The sequence below is a fragment of the Capra hircus genome, chromosome 29, assembly GCF_001704415.2.
Source record: "Capra hircus breed San Clemente chromosome 29, ASM170441v1, whole genome shotgun sequence".
Taxonomy (NCBI): Eukaryota; Metazoa; Chordata; class Mammalia; order Artiodactyla; family Bovidae; genus Capra; species Capra hircus.
Window position 1 is genome coordinate 5577281 of NC_030836.1, and position 27866 is coordinate 5605146.

At 39.1% G+C, this 27866-nt stretch overlaps 1 protein-coding gene across 2 annotated transcripts in view; it reads left to right on the forward strand.

Moving 5' to 3' along the window:
- Positions 917-27866, forward strand: part of NOX4 (NADPH oxidase 4) — a 182335-nt gene continuing 155385 nt past the window's right edge. Inside the window, exons 1-2 of one of the 2 annotated variants that reach the window (XM_005699426.3) lie at positions 917-1209; positions 1922-2017. In XM_005699426.3, the coding sequence (XP_005699483.2) occupies positions 1153-1209; positions 1922-2017 (153 nt within the window). In that variant the 5' untranslated portion in view covers positions 917-1152. Of the gene's footprint in view, positions 1210-1921; positions 2018-27866 lie in introns of those variants that run through there. The other variant, XM_018043547.1, reaches the window with a different exon arrangement.

A 27866-nucleotide genomic window follows, 5' to 3' on the forward strand; every position in this document is an offset into this window, starting at 1 on the left:
TAGGGGTGTGTGTGTGTCTTCGTGTGTGTGAGTCCAAGGGCGGCGCAAGTCCCCATTCTGTCTGAGCAACATCCTCCACATCTTGCTGTCTTTCCAGTGGGGGCAGGCTGCGGGGTGTGTGTGTGTGTGTGTGTGTGTGTGTGTGTGTGTGTGAGTCCAAGGGGCGGAGAAGGTCCCCACTCGGCTGAGCACCATCCCCCACATCTTGCTGTCTGTCCAAGCGGGCCAGCAGGTGTGTGTGTGTGTCTTTGTGTGTGCGTCTGCGTGTGTCCAAGGGCGGCGAAGGTCCCCACTCCGCTGAGCACCATCCCCCACATCTAGCTGTCTTTCCAACCGGTCCAGCAGGTGTGTGTGTGTGTGTGTGTGAGTCCAAGGGCAGCGAAGGTCTCCACTCAGCACCATCCTCCACATCCTGCTGGGTGTCTTTCCAAGTGCGGCAGGCCGATGTACGTGTGTGTGTCCAAGGGCGGCCCAGGTCCCCACTCTGAGCATTATCCTCCACATCTTGCTGTCTTTCCAAGAGGGGCCGGCCGGTGTGTGTGTGTGTGTCTGTGTGTGTGCGTGTGTCCAAGGGCGGCGCAGGTCCCCGCTCTGTCTCAGCACCTTCCTCCACATCTTGCTGTGTCTTTTGAAGTGGGGCAGGCCGGTGTATGTGTGTGTGTGCGCGTGTGCCTGTGTGTCATTGTGTGTGTGTGAGTCCAAGGGCGGCGCAGGTCCCCACTCTGTCTCAGCACCCTCCTCCGCATCTTGCTATCTTTCCCAGCGGGGCCGGCCGCTGGAGGCTGCTGGGCCGCCTCCCGGATCCCAGACCGGGACATCCCGCGCGGCGGCAGCCACAACAACAGGCTCTCCGCAGACAAAGGGCAGGCGCGGCGGGGAGCGCGCGCTCTGAGCGCGGGTCCCGGCCGCCAGGGGCGCCGCGCAGACCCCGCGCCGGCCGCGGCCGAGGCGCCCGGAAGAGCCGGCTCCGGGCGCAGACCCCGCCCGGGCTGGCGCGGCGCCGGCCCCGGGCTCCCACTCGGTCTTTGACCCTCCGTCCCCTCCCGGCCCCCCCGCCTCCCCCCAGGGGGCCGCACCGCTGGAGCCGCTGCGCCCGCGGCCGCCGCTGCTTGTCGGCCGGCTGGCTGAGAGCGCGGCGCGCGGGCCGGCGGCATGGCCGTGTCCTGGAGGAGCTGGCTGGCCAACGAAGGGGTTAAACACCTCTGCCTGGTAGGATGGCGGGCGAGGGTCTCCCGGCGTCTTGTTTCTGGGGCAGCGATCTTGATTCATTCTCTGAGCGAGCGCGGGTGGGAAGCTGGAAGTTTTGTCTCTAGTGCAAAACATCCTCCACTAACACAAACTTTCTGCCGGGAATACCTGGACATAACCATCTCCTCCCTCCCTTCCTCCAAGCCCTCGGGAACTTGCCTACACTTTGATGCGAGAGCGGATGCGGAGGAAGGGAGATCCCTGTTAATTAACACAGCTTTTCCTTTAACTTCTTAAACATCTTCACCACACCCCACCCCCCTTTTCTCCTTTCCCAGATTGTTTCTGTCGGATTTTATTTTATACAGCAAAGCCCTCTTCTTTATTATCTATTCTTCATTCAATGGATATTTTTAAAGCTTAAACATACAGTGCTTGGGACTTGGTGATGTCACTCATCACTTAGTCTTGTTTTGTCCTCCAGGGGATATCTGTGATATTTAGGATACCTGTTGCAGCCCAAATACTTAATCTCAGGTGTACAGGGGCTGATTGAGTTCAGATACGTTTTCCTCTTAGTCGTTTGCAGCTTGCTGGTCAATTGAGAAAGCTTTTGGCAACGACTAATTGAGGTTCCATTGAACGTATTGTGTCCGACGAATGTACTTGAGGTTTCTGTTCATCAGATAGTACTTATTTTTAATTCTTTTTTCTCTTTCTCCATATGATTTAGCTTATCTGGGTCTCCCTGAATGTCCTGCTTTTCTGGAAAACCTTCCTGCTGTATAACCAAGGGCCAGAGTATCACTACCTCCACCAGATGCTGGGGGTAAGTGGGCCTTGGGTGACCTGGTGGAGTGGGTATAAGGTGGGCAGACGATGCTACAAAGACTTGGGCAGTTTTTCTATTTATTGAAGAAACATTCGGTGGGTTGTTCACTTCAGGAGCGTTTGTTAGTCTCTAAAGTGGTCAAGCTTTCATGATTTATCATTTACACTCGTGGAAGTTACAATGATTGACTCTTTTAAGAGCCAAAGGTAATCGTATAAAGAGAACTGTTAGGCTAGTAATACCTGAGAAAAGTTGTTACTTCTTGCCAGCTGCAAAGTGCCCTGAAGGGTCTCCTTCACTTAAGGGACCAACTGATGACAGGCTTTTCATTCTCACTAATCAAGTCTTCAGCTTGCCCATCAGCTTATCCAGAGAATTTCTGCACTGCTTCCTTTTACTGTCAGTTCTCACACCGTATGTCTCTAAGGCAGTTATTTATTCTTGGGCATTTCTCAAATGCTTGCCCTAGGTTAGTGGCTGATTATTGTTCTGGTGTTCTGGTCTAATAGGAGAACAATATTGTGCAAAATTTTGCTCTGATTTGTCTCATGTGTCAATATTTTTCTTTTTTTAAATATTCTATGATGTTTCTGTTTTCATTCTTCCTCTCCTTCCCCTCCCTACTTTCCTGAACAAAAATGGTTCAATGAGCACATCTTACTTTGTATAAGGAGATAGCTTTTTCTAAGGAACAAACAACACCTATAAGACATTGAAAAATCTTAGGGCATACGAAAAAGCAGATTTTGTCATTCCTTTTCATTGGAGAAGAAAATGCATTCTGAATAGGAGGTGCATCGTTTTCTTTTTCATGGTTTAATGACTGCTTACAATTATGATTAGTTCAGATGAATTCAGTGGAACCAGTCTTCCATTTCCTGTTTTTATAGTTACAAATCTTATTTCTCTTTAAACCTCAGCTTTTATAGTAGTGCTTGGCACATATTAAGATTGCGATAAATTGAGGCTGAACTAATTGATTTGTATTTTATTTTATAAAGCACTGTTTTCATTATCTGTTGTTCACACAGTTTAAAAAGTTTAATAACTTTTTTAAATAATTTTTTTAGAGCTATTTAGAGTTCACAGTAAAATGGAGGGGAAGGCACAGATTTCCTGTATGTTCTCATATCCTCACACATGCGTAGTCTCTCCCATGATCAACATCACCCACCAGAGTGGTACGTTTGTTACGATTTGATGAGCCTGCATTGACATATCATAATCACCCAACATCTGTATTTTAAATGGATTGATAAAAATAGTCGCAAAGATTAAATTCCTAAATCTGAACATTTCTTTCTTTCTTCCTACCAACCCTCCATTCAGCCATACAGAAAACTGTCATGAAACCTTCACTTTTCAAATGGGCATATAAAGAGTAACTTCTCCCCTGTGTCTTCAAGTTGCTTACAGTCTAATGGAAGCTCTAACAAATAAATACTTGTAATTCAATAAGCAAGTTAAAATTTTTTTTCTCTAAGAAACACGTGAAAGTTTACTGGTCTATCATGTTACTTTGTTTCCTAGAAATCCCCCTGGGGTGTAAACTAGCAAACAGGAGGTTTTGCAGTGCAACATAGATCAGACCTATTCATTATATATTACTTGATGAATAACTTGGAGAAAACTCTTGAGAGTTACGATGGCAAACTTTGCTTTGGAAATGGTGAATCTTGATCAGGACGTAGATGTAATAATATAAAATATAAGCCTAGACAACTTGGAAAGACATAGTTAAACTTGGAATTTCAGCTTTATGACATAGTATAAACTAAAATGATAATTTACTTAAAAAATAATTATGTTGGAAACCAACAAGTTTGTTTTTTATTAGTTTGGATGCTGTGTAACAACTTCAAATATATTTTGGTAACAAGTCAAATAAGAAGAATACATACACACACACACACATATACAACCCAACTAATTGAATTATATGTTTCACCTCCTTCTACATCATCCAACTTTAGTGGTTTTGTTTGAATAAGATGATAGGCTAGTGAGGTTCAGTGGTGAGACCCGCAGAATATAGGCCTGGTACTAAGCAGGGGCTCAATAAATATTGATCAGATGAATGAAGACAAAAAAATAATAAAAGGACTAAATAGAAGACTGTGAGTAACATGTGCAAGAGGCAGATTGAAGAAGAGCAGGATCATTGTAAATTAGTTTCCATAGAAACATAAGAATCATCATAGTTGAGCCTTAACCATGTAGTTAGGAGTCCATATTTTATGAAGAATCACTGTGGAAGAGGACAGCTTTTCTTTTTGACATCATGACTAAAGAAGAAAGATGACTTTCACATGTCTTACTTTTCATTAATTGCCTATATGAATTTTTTAGTCATTAGTTTATCTACACCATTTGGAATAGATATCTGTCATTTTAGTGAAAAAGGAATTCTGTCTATAGCTTGACTATTTGCTTAATGAAGGAGTATTTAATTTTATTTGTCTTAGGCTTATCCTTCCTAATCTTCTTTTTTTAAAAATTATTTTTATTTTTATTTTTTTTAGTTTTTTATTTTTTAAATTTTAAAATCTTTAATTCTTACATGCGTTCCCAAACATGAACCCCCCTCCCACCTCCCTCCCCACAACATCTCTCTGGGTCATCTCCATGCACCAGCCCCAAGCATGCTGTATCCTGCGTCAGACATAGACTGGCGATTCAATGCTTACATGATAGTATACATGTTAGAATGCCATTCTCCCAAATCATCCCACCCTCTCCCTCTCCCTCTGAGTCCAAAAGTGCGTTATACACATCTGTGTCTTTTTTCCTGTCTTGCATACAGGGTCGTCATTGCCATCTTCCTAAATTCCATATATATGTGTTAGTATACTGTATTGGTGTTTTTCTTTCTGGCTTACTTCACTCTGTATAATCGGCTCCAGTTTCATCCATCTCATCAGAACTGATTCAAATGAATTCTTTTTAACGGCTGAGTAATACTCCATTGTGTATATGTACCACAGCTTTCTTATCCATTCATCTGCTGATGGACATCTAGGTTGTTTCCATGTCCTGGCTATTATAAACAGTGCTGCGATGAACATTGGGGTACATGTGTCTCTTTCAATTCTGGTTTCCTCGGTGTGTATGCCTAGCAGTGGGATTGCTGGGTCATAAGGTAGTTCTATTTGCAATTTTTTAAGGAATCTCCACACTGTTCTCCATAGTGGCTGTACTAGTTTGCATTCCCACCAACAGTGTAGGAGGGTTCCCTTTTCTCCACACCCTCTCCAGCATTTATTGCTTGCAGATTTTTGGATCGCAGCCATTCTGACTGGTGTGAAGTGGTATCTCATTGTGGTTTTGATTTGCATTTCTCTAATAATGAGTGATGTTGAGCATCTTTTCATGTGTTTGTTAGCCATCCGTATGTCTTCTTTGGAGAAATGTCTATTTAGTTCTTTGGCCCATTTTTTGATTGGGTCGTTTATTTTTCTGGAGTTGAGCTGCATAAGTTGCTTGTATATTTTTGAGTTTAGTTGTTTGTCAGTTGCTTCATTTGCTATTATTTTCTCCCATTCAGAAGGCTGTCTTTTCACCTTGCTTATATTTTCCTTTGTTGTGCAGAAGCTTTTAATTTTAATTAGATCCCATTTGTTTATTTTTGCTTTTATTTCCAGAATTCTGGGAGGTGGATCATAGAGGATCCTGCTGTGATTTATGTCTGAGAGTGTTTTGCCTATGTTCTCCTCTAGGAGTTTTATAGTTTCTGATCTTACATTTAGATCTTTAATCCATTTTGAGTTTATTTTTGTGTGGGGTGTTAGAAAGTGATCTAGTTTCATTCTTTTACAAGTGGTTGACCAGTTTTCCCAGCACCACTTGTTAAAGAGATTGTCTTTACTCCATTGTATATTCTTGCCTCCTTTGTCAAAGATAAGGTGTCCATATGTGTGTGGATTTATCTCTGGGCTTTCTATTTTGTTCCATTGATCTATATGTCTGTCTTTGTGCCAGTAGCATACCTTCCTAATCTTCTGATGATTATGGTACTGTTTCATAGTAAAAGAATTTGCAAGCATTTTGTTTTTGTATTTAAAGAAATACAGCAGAACAATGAGATATAATTAATTTTTAAAATAAATATTGTAGGCTCCCACATTTTACATATTTAATAACTATATAGTATGAACTTTATGCCTTAGAGCAGTTTTTCTTAGAGCCTACCAAACACTCCCAAGAACATGGTCCCACCATGATAGAAATCCTGAAAACGACATAGGTATTCTGATAAGTCCCTTTTAGGTAAATTTTAAGTTCATAAAAATCATAATGATATTTCTGGAAATGAGCTTGATTGCTACCACCTTAAAACACTATGGAAACAAAGCTTCCATTTGTTGAACATTTTGATAATAGCATTTAGTCTAAGGTTGTCATTATTCATCTGTAAAATGTAAGGTAATAATAAAGTTGGACTAATATTACAGGAAGAAAGTGTCTATAGGATATAGCTCATTTGCAGGAAGGCATAGACATTGAGAAGCAGTAAATTCTTTGCAGTAGTCTAAAAATCTCTGCTTTCTACTGAAAAACAATTTATTTGACTGTTTATTTGAACTGATGTTATACTAGTCACTTTACAAATATTGTGTTTGACTAGGAAACTATTCTTCCCCATTGTACCTGGGGAAGTATAGGCTGAGGAATCTGAATGAATGGCTGCTCAAATCCCTTTGGATGGTCAATGTCAAAGTTAGGATCTATATGCAGTGCTGTCTGAACTTTTGCTTTTTTTTTTCATACTGCACAGATTTCTAAACCACTCACTGGCCCATCTCAGATAGTCATGTCACTGGTTAGTATTGCTCTTTATCAGTGCTGTGCCTGACAGATATATAATGTGACTCATACAGAACTTAAAATTTCCCAGTAGTACTTCAAAAGAGTAAGAAGCCAGTGACATTAACTTTGATATATTTTATTTAAAATAATATATTGAAGGTATTGTAATAGATTGAAGCATTCAACATGTGGTCAGTACTTTTAAAAATTATTGATGAGATATTTTACATTATTTTTGCCTATTCTTTGAAATATAGTGTATATTTTCCACTTATGTACATTACAGCTCAGCCACTAGAATTACTTGGCCTGTCTTTAAGTTTCATAAAATTTTTACAGATGAAAAAGTGGATTCACTCTTTTACCTGTAAGATATCCAAGTTGTTCCAAATATAAAAATTTTCCACTAACACAAGTGAATATCAGCTTTTTCAATTTAAATTAGTACGATTAATGAACCTAAAAATCCGGTTCCTTGGTGGCCTTGGACACATCTCTCATGCTCAGTAGCCACATGTGGTTAGTGGCTACCATTTTGGACAGTACACATGCTGGCCGTGGGGAGATTTTATTACCTTCACGGTCAAATGCATTCATCATTTTGCTTTAAGGCAAGCAACTAGCCACCAGTCAGCCACATAAAAAGAAATCAGAATATGGGTAGTCCTCTGACTCCCCCTTTCCTGAACAGGAGTTAATTTTGAATGGGAGCTTGTGGGCTCTAGTTATTGGTGTGTAACTGTAAAAATATTTTTGACTTAATCTTCTCTGCTTCCTGGGAGGTGGGAGCCTTTGAGAAAAATGCTAAAATTATTTAATCCTCAGAACTAGAGTTATCATTTTTATTCCTAATAAGCTAAAGTGACTGTTCTCAGACCACAGTTAAGTGTTAAAAAATTACACAAGAACTGCTAGGGAAAAGAAGATCATACATGATGGAAGATAAAATAATCGTGGGACTTAATATGTCTTAGTAGGAATTTTCATCAGAACTGTTTTTTCCCAGACTGGTTTGACCCAGACCTGGAGGCTACATGGTCACGGCTGGTTTATGCCTGAGTTAATGTGCTAATCAGACTGTGTACTTCCTAGGAGATGTTTAATTATGACATGCTGTGAATATTGGAATCTTAAAATTAGCTAAGAGAGGGAAAAAATCTTTTGAAGAAAACCAGAGCAAACACTCAAATAAGCAAACCAAACAACAACTTTTTTCATCCACGGTACTATAAATAAAGGACTGCATTGATTACTTAAGATGAAATTTGTTTTTGATTTATTTCTTTTCAAGGAATGGAAAATGTACGTAGTACTTTAAGAGCAAGTGCTAATGTGTTGTGACAGACTCTGAGAGTTTCCTGAATTTTTTGAAATGTTGAGGCAAATTTAACTCAGGATATTTTCATATCAGGAGCCTTCATATCATAGTCATCCATTTCTGAGTTCTCTTTCTGACATTTTAATGATTACAGGATATAATTTAATTGGTATAAGCATTTTAATTTGACAAGAGAATGGATTTTGTGGTACCAGATGCAGTGTGTCTTTGTTTTATTATTTTTTTCCCCAAAGCTAACATTTATGTATGGATCTTTCAGTTTCAACCTAGTTTTTCTCAGAGTACCATAATGAGAATTTAATTCTTTTGCTTAATCTCACAATTTTGTTTTAGATCTGCTGAATGGACATGAAGATTTTTTTTTCTTATTTTTAAATTCTTATTGAGATACCTGTGTAATTTGGAAGAAAGTTGTAAGCATTGAGGTTTTTCGAATTGTACAGTGATGATCTTTCTTTGGTCAATCATTATCCTTCAAGTGATTTAGAAACATTAACAATTCACCCTTTCAAGTGTCCTAGGACTTCACTTTTACTTTTCACTTTCATGCATTGGAGAAGGCAATGGCAACCCACTCCAGTGTTCTTGCCTGGAGAATCCCAGGGACGGGGGAGCCTGGTGGGCTGCCATCTATGGGGTCGCACAGAGTCGGACACGACTGAAGTGACTTAGCAGCAGCAGCAGCAGCAGCAGCAGCAGCAGCAGGAATTGTATCAACGGTTTTCCCCAGTGGCTCAGACAGTAAAGTTTCTGCCTGCAATGCAGGAGACCTGGATTCGATTCCTGGGTCAGGAAGATCCCCTGGAGATGGAAATGGCAATCCACTCCAGCACTCTTGCCTGAAAAGTCGCATGGACAGAGGAGCCTGATAGGCTACAGTCCATGGGGTCGCAAAGAGTTGGACAAGACTTGAGCGATATCAGAATTAACATTTCTCAGAGATAGAAATCTGATGTCATGTGAATTTCTTAAGGTTGGAGATTGGCGTCTCTGTGTGAAGGACCTAGGATTTTAAGTCAGCATTGGTTTTACAGCTGACCTGTGTGTGTGTGTGTGTGTGTGTGTGTGTGTGTGTGTGTGTGTGTGTGTGTGTTAGTCGCTCTGGCCTGTTGCTACTGCTGCTAAGTCGCTTCAGTCGTGTCCGACTCTGTGCCACTCCATAGACGGCAGCCCACCAGGCTCCTCCATCCCTGTGATTCTCCAGTCAAGAATACTGGAGTGGATTGCCATTTCCTTCTACATCTGGCCTAGGCAGCTGTAATTCTGCTGAGAAGGAGTATATGCCTCCTATCAGTTTCAGAAAGGGCTTGATCATTAACTTTCTTTTTACTGCTCAGAATATTGTGGTTTCAATTCAAAGGATACTTTTCATTAAGTTATTTTTTGTGTGTTTGTGTTTATTCTTAACATTCTGCTAAGGTGTTAAGCTTCTTGTTTATTGCTTATTGACAGGTGAAATTAGTTCCATTACATTGAGGCAGTCATGATGTACTTAATTCTTTTATAAGAGATAGAGACTCATAAAATTTTAGACTTGAAAGAGAACTTTGATGTCTTTACTTAGATTTTCCCAAATAGAAAAATGAGGTTGATAATGAGCTCGTTATCACCGACTCAGCTGGTGGCTTGGTCTCTCTCCTGGTTCACTGTTCCTCACTCCAATATTCAGCCTGTTATAATGAACAACTCAGTAGACAGACGTATGTAAGATACATTAAACTCCATACTCTGTAGGTCACTAGCTTTTCCTGTTTAAAGGTGTTGAACAATTCAAGAAGTTATGGAAAATTATTGACTTACACCCAGGATAATGTATATTTCCAGCCTTACAGTTGTTTTAGACTTGTTTCAGACATGTTGGTAAGGATTATGAGATGTATTTGTATTTTTTTTTCTGATTACATGATGTTTGCTAGAATTTTAGCACAAGGTTTAACTTCTTTGTTATACTCAGCTAAATGTCCATTGTATAATTCTCTTTTATCAGTACCATCCAAAACAGCGTAGAATTGAAATTTGAAATTAGTTTCCAAGATTTTCAATTTTACTTCCCTCATTTCATTATTAATAATATCAATTCATTGAGGACTAAGCACCAGGTATTACTCAGAGAGCTTTGCTTAGATTAATTTATTTAATCTTTTCATCCATCCTATGGAGTAGATATTTTTAATTTTTAATTTTGAAGCTAAGACATTGAATTAGAGAAGTTCTGTAACTTGCTGATGAGTGACAGAGCCAGATCTCTAGCTCAGACATACTGATTCTAGAACTTGTACTGTTAACCACTGGGCTCTTTTGCCTTTAGTCAACGTTAGTGTTAGCCTGAACCATATGGGATTGCTATTTTAATGGAACAAAAATATCAGCAACCTCAGATATGCAGATGATACCACTCTGATGGCAGAAAGCAAAGAGGAACTAAAGAGCCTCTTGATGAGAGTAAAAGAGAAGAGTGAAAAAGCTGGCTTAAAACTCACCATTCAAAAAGCTAAGATCATATCATCTGGTCCCATCACTTCATGGCAAATAGATGGGGAAAAAGTGGAAACAGTGGCAGATTTTATTTTTTTTATTCTCCAAAATCACTGTGGACAGTGACTGCAGCCACAAAATTAAAAGATGCTTGTTTCTTGGAAGAAAAGCTATGACAAACCTAGACAGCATATTGAAAAGTGGAGACATCTCTTTGCTGACAAAGGTCTGTATAGTCAAAGCGATTGTTTTTCCAGTAGTCATGTATGGATGTGAGAGTTGGACCATGAAGAAGGCTGAGTGTTGAAGAACTGATGGTTTTGAATGGTGGTGTTGGAGAAGACTCTTGAGAGTCCCTTGGACAGCAAGGAGATCCAACCAGTCCATCCTAAAGGAAATCAGTCCTGAATATTGATTGGAAGAACTGATGCTGAAGCTGAAACTCTAATACTTTGGCCACCTGATGCAAAGAGTGGACTCATTGGAAAAGATCCTGATGCCGGGAAAGACTGAAGGCGGGAGGAGAAGGGAGCTCCAGAGGATGATGGTTACATGGCATCATCGACTCACTGGACATGAGTTTGAGCAAGCTCCAAGTGATAGTGAAGGACAAGGAAACCTGGTGTACTGTCATCCATAGGGTGCCAAAGACTTAGCACCTGAACAACAACCACCACCCATTTCATGTGATTCAACCTAATACAAACTATAAGCATTTATTAATCACATTTTATGCCCTGGATAGCTCAGTTGGTAAAGAATCTGCCTGCAATGCAGGAGACCCCGATTTGATTCCTGGATGAGGAAGATCCACTGGAGAAGGGATAGGCTACCCACTCCAGTATTCTTGGGCTTCCCTTGTGGTTCAGCTGGTGAAGAATCCACCTACCAATGTGGGAGACCTGGGTTCAATCCCTGGGTTGGGAAGATCCCCTGGAGAAGGGGAAGGCTACCCACTCCAGTATTCTGGCCTGGAGAATTCCCTGGACTGTAGGGTCCATGCGGTTGCAAAGAGTTGGACACGACTGAGTGACTTTCACTTTCATGCACCAGGCATGATTAGTTCCTTGGTCTTTTGTAATCTCATTTAATCTTTCCATATTAAATTTAATCGTTATAATAATCCTAGAGGATAGGAATGATCACTTTTTACAGAATTGAGAAACAGATTCTGAGTGGCTAGGTAACTTCCCCGTGGTCACCCAACTAACAATTAGAGAAGCCCGGTTCGAGCCCACATTTGTCTCATATTAAAGACCACACTGTCATGCTGCTCCTCCAGGGAGGTTCTGAGACAAAGAGGGTTAGAGCCTGGAATTTTCTACTCTTTCTAGATAAGACCGTTTGTTTGTATGGTTGTGTGTTTTGTCTTAATAAGTAAAGGTAAGATTATAGTTTATGGATTACTCTTAAACCTGCAGCAGACTTGTACACCTTATTCTGTGTTTTTTATCTCAGTCGCTCAGTTAGGTCAGACTCTTTGCGACCTTATGGACTATACTCCGCCAGGCTCTTCTCTCCATGGGATATTTCAGGCAAGAATACTGGAGTGGGTTGCCATTTCTTCCTCCAGGAGATTTTTGCAACCCAGGGATTGAACCCACTTCTCCTATGTCTCCTGCATTGGCCGGCGGATTCTTTACCACTGAGCCCCCTGGAAATCCTAGCTGATTCCTACTCCATTAATTTGCTTAGGCTTCCATAACAAAGGACCACAGACTGGGTGGCTTTAACAACAGAAATTCATCTCACAGTTCTGAAGGCTGTATACTTTCTCCTGCAGAGCCCCCAGCCTGAGGGAATGAAGCTTGTGAAACTGCAGAATGTTATAGTACCTTGGGTATTGGTCTAGTTCTTTTGTCTCATTTGATAAATTTAAAACAGGGAAAGGCCTTCCTTATGTATTCAGTGGAAAGTTGAATATGGACAGTAGGTCTTTTAACTCTAGTCAGTGTTTCTGTTTTATCATGCTAAGCATTGTGTTGAACACAAAATTGATTTCAAAAGTGCATAGGTAATTCTGGGGAGGAAAAATCAATGATCCTTAATCCCGTATTCACAAGCTTGTAACCTTGGGGCTATAGGATATGAGTTTGAATCCTGTCTCAGGCATTTATTTCCCTTTATGATTTTGGCGAATTACCTCTCTAAATCTAAGTTTAACTCATCTATAAGGTTAAGTTTAACCTTCCTATTAGGTTGGTTGTGAGGATTCCATGAGAAAATGTTAGTGAAATATTTAGCCCTTGGTGCATATGTGCATAGCAAAAGATAGCATTATTGTAAATATCAAGTAATATTATTTGATGTTAATGGTATTAATACTATTAGTAGCAGTAAATGGTAATATAAATTATTTATGCTTATCAATAAAAATATTAAAGGAATTCAGAGAGAGATGAGATAGGAGGAATTTGCTGAACATATGGCAGATGACATTAGGAGAGAGTGACTTTTCCTTTGACCTCTGGCTACCCCCCTGATCCTTCTGGACAAAGGAAGACTCCACATTGCTATTTGTAATTGACACAGAATTTGCACTAGCTTGGTTATGATTGCTGAGTGAAATTTCAGCTTGAGATAGAGCACATTTTATTCAGAAAAGCTTTTAGTAATCTTCACTGAACTTTGGAGTCTTCAACAGAAAAACAAAGGAAGTAATGCCTATTTCCAGTAGTCATGTATGGATGTGAGAGTTGGACCATAAAGAAAGCTGAGTGCCGAAGAATTGATGCTTTGGAACTGTGGTGTTGGAAAAGACTCTTGAGAGTCCCTTGGACTGCAAAGAGATCCAACCAGTCCATCCTAAAGGAAATCAGCGCTGAATATTCACTGGAAGGACTGATGCTGAAGCTGAAGCTCTAATACTTTGGCCACCTGATGCAAAGAACCAACTCATTGGAAAAGACCCTGATGCTGGGAGAGATTGAAGGTGGGAGGAGAAGGGGATGACAGAGGATGAGATGGTTGGATGGCATCACCGACTTGATGGACATGAGTTTGAGTAAACTCCGGGAGTTGGTGATGGACAGGGAGGCCTGGCGTGCTGCCGTCCATGGAGTAGCAAAGAGTTGGGCACAACTGAGCGACTGAACTGAACTAAACTGAATGACTCTTTCACAAGATTACTGTGGACCTTAAAGGAAATAAAACGAAATAGTAACAATAATAGCTAGGGCCGACATTCACTGAGTTGTTCTTCTGGGCCAGACGTGACAATTTCTTTAAGCAAAAGAGGAAGCTGAAGCATGGAAATTATAAATAATGTGCTCAAGGATTAAAGTACCTTGCGCAAAGCCTATTATGTAATAAGAGTTCCAGAATGCCAGCTTTCCTTCCCTCTTCTCTCATCCTTCATATTCATATACTGAAATCCACTTACCTGTTCTGTATTCCCATTAAAACACGACGAAATGATCCTACTTATCTCGAGTGTTGTACTGAGCATTAGGTCTGACTTAACACATAGCAAACTACTTTGAAGGATTGAAAGCATCCCAGAAGTAAAAAATAGTGGTTATTATTACATATTGTTTCTGTCTGCTGTTCATTCTTCACAGCTTTTAAGGCTCCAGCCATTGGTACCTTAACTGAGCTCCTTTGGGAGTTGTAAAGGATGGTTTGGACAAAGAAATGAGATTTCATTTTCGTGACAGAAAAGCAACAGAGTACCCTTAACATCTAATATACTTTACATTTACAGTGTTGATTATTGAAGTGGGATATTAAAGGGCTGTGACTTGTAACTAATAATTGCCAAGACATGAACTAAAAGTGAGACTTTAGAATAAATTACCTGGTATCCATGTCTTAATGCAGGTTTTTGATGTGATAAAAGTTGATGTAATAAACAGCCTTGCCAAATGTAGTTTCTTTTCGGTTCTAGAAATGGGGTTAAAGAAAAAGTACATAAAGAAGAAGATAGTATTTCCATGACCAATCAAATTTGTTTACAGTTTTAGAAATTGGAAAGTTGAATTTGACAGTGACTTCTGTCTATGAGTACATGATTTCAACACGTACTTTATAGGCAAAAGTTTCATGGTTTGATGGTTTTCATTGATTTGGACATTGTTAAAGGTCTCCAGACACATATCAAGAATACCAGAGGTCTAATATAGTTTAAGGCAAGAAGAGATGAGTAATGTATACAATGAAAGCATCTTATATATCTGAGATTTTTAAAAAATGGGTATGTGAACACCAAGAAACATTTAAGAAATGATCTATGGTGAATGCCTTTCTGACTATAGTCATTTTTCATATGATAGTATTTTCACATAGCTGATTTTAAATTTCAAGTAATTTTCTTGAATATAATCTTACAAAGCTCAGATTCATTGGAAGGATCTGAAGGGGTAATGATCCAAACAAGTTTCTTTTTTTCCCCTCCTTATATTTTGGCTCTCTTTGTTGACTTCCTTTCCCCACAATATACCCTCTCTTATGTGCCTTCCAATTGGCATTTTATCCTGAGTGAACTCTCTGTCACCCCACCCCTTGCAGGAATATGGATTTCAAAGATGCTCTAAAAACAGATAGTTGTGGAACAAGAAAATAAGAACTGTTTGTTGAAAATACTGATGAGATAGGATGATTAGAGTATTTTTTATGTCTCATTGACTTTCCTTGGCCGAGTTACTTTTGATAAGTTACTTTGGGCTTTTTGTTACAACCTCACCAGAGCCATGACAGGCTCAGAGAGGTGCACTAGGCCAAAAATAATCCCTGAGTCATGCTTCAGGGGCTTCTGGGGATGGTAACTCTGGCCAACAAGAGAGATGGTAACTCTGGCCAATCAGAGAGACGATAACTCTGGCCAATCAGAGGGATGATGACTGGCCAATCAGTAAATACCAGGAAACCCCTGCAGCCAATCAACCCTTGCCAACTCCCTGTCTTTGTTCTAAACTTATAAATACTGCTGTAAATCTGGGCTCAGGGCTCTGTCAAGACTCCACTGCGCTGGATGAGACGGGAGCCCTGGCTCGAGCTGGCAATAAAACCCGTTTATGCTTTTGCATTGCTGTGGACGTCTTATTCTCTCAGTTTTGGGGACTCAGACTCTGGGCATAACACTTTTAAGCTGTATTAATTTTCTTGGTTTGAAAAGCATGGGCCCCAAAGCACATTAGTAAAGTGCTAAGAGTTATTCAAACAAAGGTGAAGATACATTTTTCTTTTCTTTTTTCCCATAGCTCATAGAGTATCTAAAGGGAAAACCAAGCAGATATCAGCAGCATATAATAATGGATTCCAAACTGGAAAAAAAAAGTCACTCATATAAACCACAAGAATGGAGAACTTCGGTGTGAAGATTCTTTTTCCGCTTGGGAAATGGCATTTGTTGTTGGGCATTCTTTATATTGGGTTTCCCTGGTAGCTCAATTAGTAAAGAATCTGCCTGCAATGCAGGAGACCCCGGTTTGATTCCTGGGTCAGGAATATCTACTGGAGAAGGGATAGGCTACCTACTCCAGTATTCTTGGGCTTACCTTGTGGCTCAGCTGGTAAAGAATCCACCTGCTAATGCAAGAGACCTGGGTTCGATTCCTGGGTTGGAAGGATCCCTTGGAGAAGGGAAAGGCTACCTATTCCAGTATTCTGGCCTGGAGAATTCCCTGGACTGTATAGTCCACAGGGATGCAAAGAGTTAGACACACTGAGCGACTTTCACTTTCACATTCTCTATATTACATTCATTACTTACAACAAAATTTTTCTGGGATTTGGGCCTTGGCTTGGATTATGTAAAATCCATCATTGAAATACTCAACTGCTTTGATCTTGTGCATTTTTTAAAACATAAGAGAGTGAAAAATGAGTCAAAAGAAAATCCAAAAAGTTTAGTTTCCTGGATTGTAATGCATCTACGATCATAATGCTTCTCGGCCTTTTGGCTGAGATCGCAGATGGTAAAGCGTCTGTCTACGATGTGGGAGATGTGGGTTCGATCCCTGGGTTGGGAAGATTCCTTGGAGAAGGAAATGGCAATCCACTCCAGTACTATTGCCTGGAAAATCCCATGGACAGAAGAGCCTGGTAGGCTACAGTCCATGGGGTCGCAAAGAGTCGGACACGACTGAGCGACTTCACATCGCGTTCACATTCAATGCATCTACAGGGTTTCCTTAATTTTGATTTGCCTGAAGAAAACTAGTCTTAGACTTGTACTGGTTTTAAAGCTTGAGAGTGTTATGCATAAAGGAGAAAATATACTTTGTTCAATCCACAGATTTTAGATACATGAAATTTAATTTGTCTTATATGGCATTTATTCTAATTCTTATTAAAGCTGAGTCTGCTATTGGCTTTTCCTTAGCACAGAGAAACTATTAGCTTAAATTTCAAGTATAGTAATATCTGTGAAAATTTCAGATTATCAATGGCAGCAACATAATATACTGAAGAGAACATGAATTTTGGGGACAAATCGACCTAAGTTGAAATCTTGACTTTACGTCTTAATAACTGTATCTTTCAGTAATTAATTGAAATCTTCAAAGTCTTACTTTCCTCAGTTTTAAACTGAGAATTATGGTATTAAATTGAACTACATAAAAATTCCAATATTGAAACATTTTGACTTAAAAAATGGCAGTTTTGCATAGTTTAACCTTATTTGTCTTGTATAGGATTATTATCATTATTATTATTACTGGTTTGAAATAAGCATAAAGTAAGATGAGGAAGAAATGAGTTGTGTTTCTTACCTTCCTTCTGATGCCAAGTGATAGTGGACAAATTCATGAAAATGCTAGACTCATTTCTTTCAGGAAAAACTGTTGAAGTTCAGAATGTTTTTATATTGAAATGTATTTGTAAATGTTTCCTAATAACTGAAAGTTTCCTAGGTAAACTAAGAGAAGTTAATGTCTAATTTTGTGGAAATGTTTAAATTCTGAAGAATTGGGTTGGCCAAAAAGTTCAAGTTTTTCCATAGGATGGTATGGAAAAACCCAAACGGACTTTTTGGTCAACTCAATATTTAAGATGATAGTTTGCAAATTATAGTATACATTTTTTTTCTTCTTTATGATTTAAAAATGATTTGATTGCTTAGTCGTGTTCGACTCTTCATGACCTTTGGACTGTAGCTTGCCAGGTTCCTCTGTCCATGGGATTGTCCAGGCAAGAATACTGGAATGGGTTGCCATTTCCTCCTGCTGAAGATCTTCCCAACCCAGGGACTGAACCTGAGTCTCCTGCGTCTCCCTCATTATAGGCAGATTCTTTACCTCTGAGGCATTGGGGGCCATCACAATTAATTGCTTTTCAATTGGCAGTAGTTTTCAAATTTTAGCTCCAAATTTGTTGATCTTTTGAAAACTTTCCATTGAGCAAATCAAAGATTGAGGTTCATACGAAGAAGACCAATTTCATAGGACACTAGCAGTAGATCCTCTCTGGAAAAACAAAGGGTTTAAAAAACCTATGTTTCTGCTATTGGGTAGAGAGCATTTAAATATATACCTTAGCTTGCAGCACCCAGTCTTCATGGGTCTGTGCCAGGCCCCTGCTTTCTTTCTTCACTGTTTATTTGTCTACTAATCCCTTAATCACTCCTCGTTCTGCAATCCCGTTTTCCTCCCAACATTGGCAACTTTTCTAATAGTGTGTAGATGTGTATCCTTCTATTGGTGTTTTATATGCATGTGTTTTTTGCTTGCTTTTTTAATCCACAAGAATGGCCTTGTGCTAAGAACTTACTGTCTTTCTCGCTTTTCTTCATCTGGTATTGTGTTTCAAGGGCTTCCTTGGGGCTCAGTGGTAAAGACTCTGCCTGCCAATGCAGGAGATGCAGATTCAATCCCTGGGCTGAACAGATCCCCTAGAATTAAGAAATGGCAACCCACTCCAATATTCTTGCCTAGAAAATCCCATGGACAGAGGAGGCTGGTGGGCCACAGTCCATGGGGTCGCAAAGATTCAGACATGACTTAGTGACTGGACAGCAAGAACAAATTATGTTTCAGAGTCTCTCTATGTGACTGTGCGTTTCTTTGCCCCTTTGCCTCTGGCTGCTGTATACTATTCCACAGTTTGCACCGGCCACATTTTCCTTGCTTGTCCTCCTAGAAATAGACATGTATTCCCCGCTACTTCAAGAGACATCGTGATGAACACAGAGCATGCTATTACAGTGTGAATATTTTAAGGTAGTTCGCTAGTTTTATCATTTAAAAACTGCCTACTGGGTTTTCTTGAGATGGAAGACTACGAATTTGTTCATATTGTAACAAATATAAAATTTTGGCATTTACTTTATTATAATGGTTTTAGTTAGATGACAATAGTGGAGGTGATATCACACAGGGTACAGTTCTAAAAAAATAAGACATTTGATTATAATAGCTTGTTTTCAATGAGAAATCTTAGGGCTATTGGGTGACTGAAGGGGTGAATGTGGTGAGTATTTTAAGTATTATTTAATTTCTATATTTACATGGCTTCTTTCTTCTGTATTACCCATACTGTTAACCATCTAAACAAAAGATAGCCATAGTAACAGTTACAGTAAAAGAAACCACTACAAAAGAACATCGGAGTTTGAAATACTAGGAAACTGAACAAACCAAGGAGAGAACATTAAAATGGTAGGTGAATACAGTGAAATGAATTACAGAAAAGACAGGTGAAACAAAGATGCGTTACAGCAATTCACTAACTTTCTGAGCTGTAAAGCATTAACAGAGAACTTGTACCTGCCTAAAGGAGAAGGAAATGGCAACCCATTCCAGTATTCTTGCCTAGGAAATTCCATGGACAGAGGAGGCTACAGTGGCTGGTGACTATGGTCCATGGGGTTGCAAAGAGTCGGATATGGTTAAGTGACTAAACAACAACACCAACCAACCCAAAAGACTAACCAAGGTTAGAAAGGTTAGGAGCATGGAGTGTAAGTAGAGATTTGTTTTTTGTTGTTTTGGTTTGTACATGGCAGCATATCAGGGCTTTATTTACTAGTATTTTAATACATGTTGAAATACTTTTTTTTTTTCAGAAACTGTTAACTAAGTGTCTTAACAGCACATAAACTAATCACACTTTAAGAAATATAATATGGCACTTGAATAATATGCAGCTTGAATAATCTTTAATGTTTGGGCCACTTAAGTGTTAAAGAATCAGCAACTTTATCTCTTAGCGCTCCCATGCCCTCAGTAGTTCTTCTTGACAATACCCGGAGCCCTTTATTTCCTTGGTAGCTGTGTGTCGCTCATCATGATTTACCTTCTTCCCTGTTCCTGTCCTGTCCTGTCTTGTCCTGTTGATTCTGTGCTTTAAATGAACATCTTTCCATTTATCTGAAGGTTAGAATAAAAGATGTCAGCAAGTTAATGTCCTTCTGAAAGCTTCTTCTTTAAGCCATGAAGATATCTGCAGGATAATTTTTACAAGTTTATCGTGCATTTTTCAGTATGAAGCTAATGTATAAAATTAAGGATAACAGTAGAAAATACACAAAAATAAAAATGAAAATTTCCCTTTATTTTCATTTAAAGGTAATATTCCTCCTTCTCAAATTATACTTTTAAGACATTCCCCCTTTATTTTCTTTAGAAAATAATTTTCTGACTTCCATATGAATTAAACATTTTTTCATATTTATTATAGAATATAAGGGAAAATGCAAAAAGTAATTTATATCTCAGCATCCATACATACTCATGGTTAACATTTTAATGTATTTTTTAATTTAAAAAATTTTTAAATAACAATGTGATCATTTCAAATAAACAGTTTTGTACTCTCTTTTAAAATATAACATTAAATATCACATCAGATTTATCCCTGTATCACAAACTGTTATACATGCATTATTTATTTTTAATATTTTACTGAAGGAATAAAAACACACCTCACTTAAACATTCTTATGTTTTTGGACATCCAATTAAACCACCTAACTTAAGCATTCTCATATTTTTGGGCATTCAATTGGCTTCTGTTACTTCACTTACCTAGAAAATGCTGTGAAAAACATCATTGTGTAGAACACACAAGAGTACTGGAGTGGGGTGCCATCGCCTTCTCCGATTGTTATGCATAGTCTGATTAAAATTCTAACCAAGTGAGGAGGTACCATTGATGTGAGTATTGTTTTCTTCCAAAAGTTACTCCATATGCTCAGGTTATTGGTATATCTTTTTTGGCTTATAAATTTTAGGAGGGATTTTGATAAATTGAAAATGGTGTAAAGATGTGGAAGAACAATACAAGAAGGGAGAGTAGCTTGCTGCTGCTGCTGCTCCTAAGTTGCTTCTGTCGTGTCCGACTCTGTGTGACCCCATAGACGGCAGCCCACCAGGCTCCCCCGTCCCTGGGATTCTCCAGGCAAGAACACTGGAGTGGGTTGCCATTTCCTTCTCCAATGCAGGAAAGTGAAACGTGAAAGTGAAGTCGCTCAGTCATGTCCAACTTAGTGACCCCATGGACTGCAGCCCACCAGGCTCCTCCATCCATGGGATTTTCCAGGCAAGAGTACTGGAGTGGGGTGCCATTGCCTTCTCCGGAAGAGTAGCTTAGAGGTAACTATATAGTCAGCAATTGTGATCAGATGGTCTGAATCTGTGATAATGGAGCAACAAGTCTTCCTCGGCTTTTTAGCCAACCAGTCTCTGCAAAACACATTCCATTTCTCAGTGCTTTCCCCTGTGAGTGGATCATTTGTGTCAGAGGAGGAAAATGTAATAATGACATACAATCAAATGGTCTGTAACTCTTGAGGCCCTTGTTGTTGGGTCTTAGAAAGGAGTGGAGGCAAAGAGACAGGTGTGAGTATCCACAGTAATGTCATAGATGAATTTTTAAAATTCATTTTAATAATGTTTGTCATCTGAAGAGGTCAAATAATTTTCTCTTGATATGTGTTTACCTTTTAGAACAGTTCCATGATGCAAAGTGGAGGGCATTTTTATTGCTGTTCTATTAAATTCTTCAGTGCTCAGTTTTAGAGACTAATGACCTTGGCAGAGGTCACAGGTGTTAGGTGTGGTAAAAATTTCATACCTTTTAACTGGTGACTGTTCACTAGGCAGCATTGCCTTTAAAACCCCATGAATGTGTTCGTGTGCAGTTCTGACTACCATTTACATTGAATTAAGTTTTTCCAGACAGACACAAAGTCTAGAAATGAATCTCCTCTGCTGTCCAGGCTTTGGTACAGGAAAGACAGTAGAGAAAACCAGTACAGAACTATCATATGTCAGTCTTGCTTTCTTCTCTCTGTAGTAGCTAAATTTCTTTCTGATTCATAGTAGATTTCTATGGGAAGACCACGTTCTCACCAAAAATGGAAGGAAGTTCATTTCTAGAAAGTGCAGAATGAAATCTGTTGTTGCTTTAGTCGCTAGGTTGTGTCCCACTCTTTGAGACCCCATGGACTATAATTGGCCAGGCGTCCCTGTCCATGGCATTTCCCAGGCAAGAATCCTGGAGTGGGTTGCCATTTCCTTCTCCAGAGGGATCTTCCTGACCCAAGGATCCAACCCACCTCTCCAGCATTGGAAGGCAGATTCCTGATCACTGACTGAGTCACCTGGGAAGCTCTAGAATAAAGTATGATGACATTTAAAAGGAAAGATTTAAGTTAAACATAAAACTTCTGGATAAAGTATCAGAATCAACATTATACTTTTGGTGGCCCCTTAAGTTATATGGGAAAACATTTTCTCCAAGCATCCTTCTTTCAAACTTTTAGAGATAGTGTTTTAAAAAAAGGCAGTTTATGGATAGAAGAAAGGTCAACCTGAGTCAAAAATTACATCATAGTTGAAAGTCTCCAGGCAGTAAGTTGACAGAAACCAGTTAGGATCATTTGGAATGAATTAAAGTTTTTTTATTATGTCATGAAGGGGCATTCATGAGCTTTTGGATATACACCAAGAGCCCTGAATTGGTGGCTTTTATTGGGATTTATTGAGAAAATTACTCCAATTCTTATTAACTACTTTCTGGTTTCTCATGACACATTATTCATTATTGTTTCCATGTGAAACCTTATGAAGATAGGTAATCCACGTTTGAAGTAGCTCTTCCTTGAAATATATTTTTGTCCCTAAGTGCAATCTTGCTCACATGGAATGTTCATCATATTCTAAATTAATATCCTTATCATAATATATTATTGGTATAAACTAAACATTTAAATTAGAGCCACAGTTTTCATTTATAGATACAGCAAAAATAAATTGTTCTGATTTTCTGCCATGAGCCCTTTTATTTACTATAAAGGCAATAAAAAAAAATGCCTACCATTGCCTTGGAAATCATATAGAGTACTTTATGAGGTTGTCTCTTCTTGCTCATGTATTTGTCTCATGACTACTTTCTTTGGCTTTCACTGCTAAAGGAACATTTTCCCCAAGGAATATTTTTTTGAAATAATTTTCTTTGGTACTGACCATGCATTTTTGAGGTTCCTAAGAATTAGGGTCAGTTTGGGCTTTTCCACTTGCTATACTGCCACCTTCTAGCTTTGTGGGGGAAGATAAGCATGTGATAAATAGATAAACCATTACAGTGTATTGGGTCAAGTGTTTCAAAATAGGTATAGTGAAAGGCAAAAGGGAAACTTTGAGAAAGATGCCTCAAATTTTTCAGAATATTGGAAAAGGAGAAAACTTCGGAGATGTAAATAAGGATACTGTTGGCGATGTTGGCCTTAGGAAGGCCTCCATGAGAAAATGAGCCTTGGGCTGAGACTTGAATAATGAGTTCATCTGATAGCGTAGAGGTAGTTAGAAGAGGTGTAATGCCATCACAATAGAAGAAAGGCAAGAGCTAAGCTGCAGATAGGGAACTGAGATATGCAATAAAGTGTGCAATCGCTGGTCAGGATAATGCATCCAGGAGCTGAACTGAGTTATATAATGCAAAAGTGCACTGTAACTGAGTGCCCTTACGGTTTCAGCAATTTGGCTTATTTACAGGCTTCTAGTGTAAGTTGGATCTACAAGAAGGTTGGACTTGATGACAGTCCATCAGAGAGCTTCAGCGGCCCTTAGCGTTTTCTTCACGTTGGGTGTTACTCAGTTCGATACAGAAGATCCCAGTGCCTAGAGTGGTGGGTGTTGGGGAAGTGGAGACAGAGTTGGTATCCCCGGAAACATGGTTTGATGGAAAGACCTGGTCCTGGGTTCTGATCCTAGCTGTGAACTAGATAGATCTCTTGGGTAATCACTTTTGGTTTCAATTCTTTTTTCTTTATTTCCCAAATGAGGGCATTAAAGGATCATCTCAGAGGCTCACTCATTCATGATCCACCATACATTAATTGCATACCTACTAGTTACCTGGAATGCTCTTTATTTCTTTAGATACACTTGAGTGGAATAAAGCTCATCTCCTATAGCTCCAACTATAAGCAGAGCTGAGGATGAAAAGACAAGTCTTGGAAAGAGTGATTTTTAAGAAACTCTGCCCTAACAGGATTTAAATTCTGTAACTAGACCTAGTTTGTAGATGGCCAGAGATGGGACCATAATAATAGCTTCTGTTAACTTCTTATGTGCCAGGTACTATACTTAATATATATACATACAACTAATATATAATTAATATGTGTGCAATATATATATAATCACCTTTTGGGGAGATTATTTCATTTTTCATTTTGTAGATGAGAAACATGAGACAGAAAGGGTAAGAATATTACCTAAGGCCATACCACTATTAGTTTGATGCAAAAGTAATTGCAGTTTTAGACCTTGAATTTTAAATCATTATGACAAGGTTCAAACACATCTTTATTCAAAATTGGAATCATTACAATCAACACATTTTTGCCAACGAGAAATAAGTTTGTTTATTCCTGTAGCATAAAAATCCATGCTTCAGGAACTCTTGGAAAACATTTTCTGCCTCCTGCTGGCTGTGGAAGCGTTTTCCCTGAAAACAGTTGTCGAGATGCTTGAAGAAGTGGTAGTCTGTTGGCGAAAGGTCAGGTGATTACGGTGGATTAGGCAAAACTTCGTACCCCAATTTGTTCAATTTTTGAAGCATTGATTATGAGAAGTGCTATCGGGCATTGTCATGAAGTATTGGGCCCTTTCTGTTGACCAATACCAGCTGCAGGCGTTGCAGTTTTTGGTGCATCTCATTGATTTGCTGAGCATACTTCTTAGATATGATGGTTTCGCTGTATTCAGGAAGCTTTACTGGATCAGATGGGCAGCGAATCACCAAACAGTGACTGTGACCATTTTTGGTGCAAGTTTGGCTTTGGGAAGTGTTTTGGAGCTTCTTCTCAGACCAGCCACTGAAATGATCATTGCTAGTTGTTATATAAAATCCACTTTTTGTTATATGTCACAATCCGATCCAGAAATGGCTCATTGTTTTTGCATAGAGTAAAAGAAGATGACATTTCAAAATGACGATTTTTAAAAAAATTTCCGGCCGGCTCGTGAGGCACCCACTTATTGAGCTTTTTCAACTTTCCAGTTTCATTCAAATGCTGAATGACCATAGGATGGTTGACATTGAGTTCTTTAGCAGCTTCTTATGAGTTGTAAGACGATCAGCTTCAGTGATTGCTCTCAGTTGGTTGTTGTCAACTTCTGATGGGCAGCTACTATGCTCCTTATCTTCTAGGCTCTTGTCTCCATTGCAAAACTTCTTGAACCATCACTGCACTATAAATTCATTAGCAGTTCTTGGGACAAATGCATGGTTGATGATGAGAGCTGTCTCTTTGCTTTAGACCCGTTTTGAACTCAATTAAGAAAATCAGTTGAATTTGCTTTTTGTCTAACATCATTTCCGTAGTCTAAATAGAAAATAAACAGCAAGTAATAAGTAACTAGCAAAAAAGCATGAAATAAGAAATGTGCATTAAAATGATTATAACATAGCTGCATTTATTTAAGAATGTATTCCACTATTAAATGGCAAATTTCAACAGTGCAAAAACTAAAATTGTGTTTTCATCAACGTAATAGTAAAAGTGTTTGAAACTCAGGTCTGTCTGTCTTCAAAATAATTCTAAAACAATGACCACCAAACCTGATTGTACCTACTGCAGGAACTCCTACAGATCTAAAGAATCAGAATTTCAGAAAGTACAACAGAGATAACATTTGTTTTTAAATAATCCATCAAGTAATTTTAATGTGTGATTAGAGAAATATTAGATAAAGATTTATATAAAATGACAGGAAAATCCAGTGGTTGAATAAAAGGCTAAACAACTGAAAGAATAAGGACGTTTTCTGGTTTGGAAAGAGCATTTGAATTCACATCTCTGTTCTGATGAGCAGTATGTTCTGTTCTTAAGGAAGTAACAGAGAGCATGAAGGGAGGCCTGGGTTCCAGAACTGTGTCTTTATGAACTAACTAGCAATGCAGACAGAGGCAAAAAGGTTGACCTGTATGACATGTAAGGCCTCATGAAAGAGCTAAGTTCTATGATTATACAAATAATTAAGAATTAGGTGTTGTATGAGCTTTATTTGATTTGATTAAAAATATTTCCTTGGAAAAAAAGAGTTAATAAAATTGACCTTAACGTGTACAAATTTACATAATTTTTGACAAACATAAAATACCAGATCAGAATATAAAAAAATCTTTTGTAAACCTCTATGCTAATTGGGGAAACAGTGGAAACAGTGTCAGACTTTATTTTTTTGGGCTCCAAAATCACTGCAGATGGTGATTGCAGCCATGAAATTAAAAGACGCTTACTCCTTGGAAGAAAAGTTATAACCAACCTAGATAACATATTCAAAAGCAGAGAGATTGCTTTGCTAACAAAGGTCCGTCTAGTCAAGGCTATGGTTTTTACAGTGGTCATGTATGGATGTGAGAGTTGGACTGTGAAGAAAGCTGAGTGCCGAAGAATTGATACTTTTGAACTGTGTTGTTGGAGAAGACTCTTGAGAGTCCCTTGGACTGCAAGGAGATTCAACCAGTCCATTCTAAAGGAGATCAGCCCTGGGATTTCTTTGGAAGGAATGATGCTAAAGCTGAAACTCCAGTACTTTGGCCACCTCATGCAAAGAGTTGACTCATTGGAGAAGACTCTGATGCTGGGAGGGATTGGGGGCAGGAGGAAAAGGGGACGACAGAGGATGAGATGGCTGGATGGCATCACCAACTCAATGGATGTGAGTTTGAATGAACTCTGGGAGATGGTGATGGACAGGGAGGCCTGGCGTGCTGCGATTCATGGGGTCGCAAAGAGTCGGACATGACTGAGCGACTCAACTGAACTCATGCTAATTTTTGTTTTTTCCTTGAAATGACTAACTGTTGACTCATCAAGAGTTAACTAGGAAAATGACTAATTATTAAAGATTACTAGTAATACTGCTCTGGGCTTTTCAGATCCCTTTGAATACCAGTTATGCATAGATATTTACATGTAGAATGTCATTTTATATTTCCCTAAAATTGCTAAGAAAATTCTCAGCTGAGAGAAAAATGTTCATTTTGTTAATTTACCATAAAAGGTAGTTTGCAAGCCCTCTCTAGAGTCAACTATTTCAGCAGAATTTTGTTGCAGTTTAATAGCTCTGTCAAAAACTTGGTTGAAGATGAGGAAAACGTGAATGTAAAATTTTCAGCTAACCAAAATTGGAAGGAAAAAGTAAAAATAGAGCATTCACATCTAATATAATATAATGGGCTAACACTAATAAATTCTTACATTTATGTACCTGCTCTCTCACACTTCTGTTTTCTGTCCCCATTTTTTTTCTTTCATTGCAGGATAGAGGGATTGTTTCTTGATAGCAATTCATGTGAGAAAATTGTAAACACAAGATGAGTCATTATGCAGCATAGTTCTCCACAATATAACAGTCTTGGAATCAGCAGAACTTGCCCTTAGTGAGAGAGAGCATAATCTTAACTACCGAATTTTGGTAAATTGGAAAAGGTCACTGAGATGATCGTTGTTGCTCAGTCACAAAGTGATGTCCGACTCTTTGCAACCCCATGGACTGCAGCATGCCAGGCATCCCTGTCCCTGACTGTCTTCAGAGTTTGCTCAAATTTGAGCAAATTTGCTCCATTGAGTTGGTGATGCCATCCAACCATCTCATCCTCTGTCATCCCCTTCTCCTCCTGCCTTCACTCTTTCCCAGCTTCAGGGTCTTTTCCAATCAGTCAGCTCTTCGCATCAGGTGGCCAAAGTATTGGAGCTTCAGCTTCAGCATCAGTCCTTCCAATGAATATTCAGGGTCAATTTCCTTTAGAACTGACTGGTTTGATTTCCTTG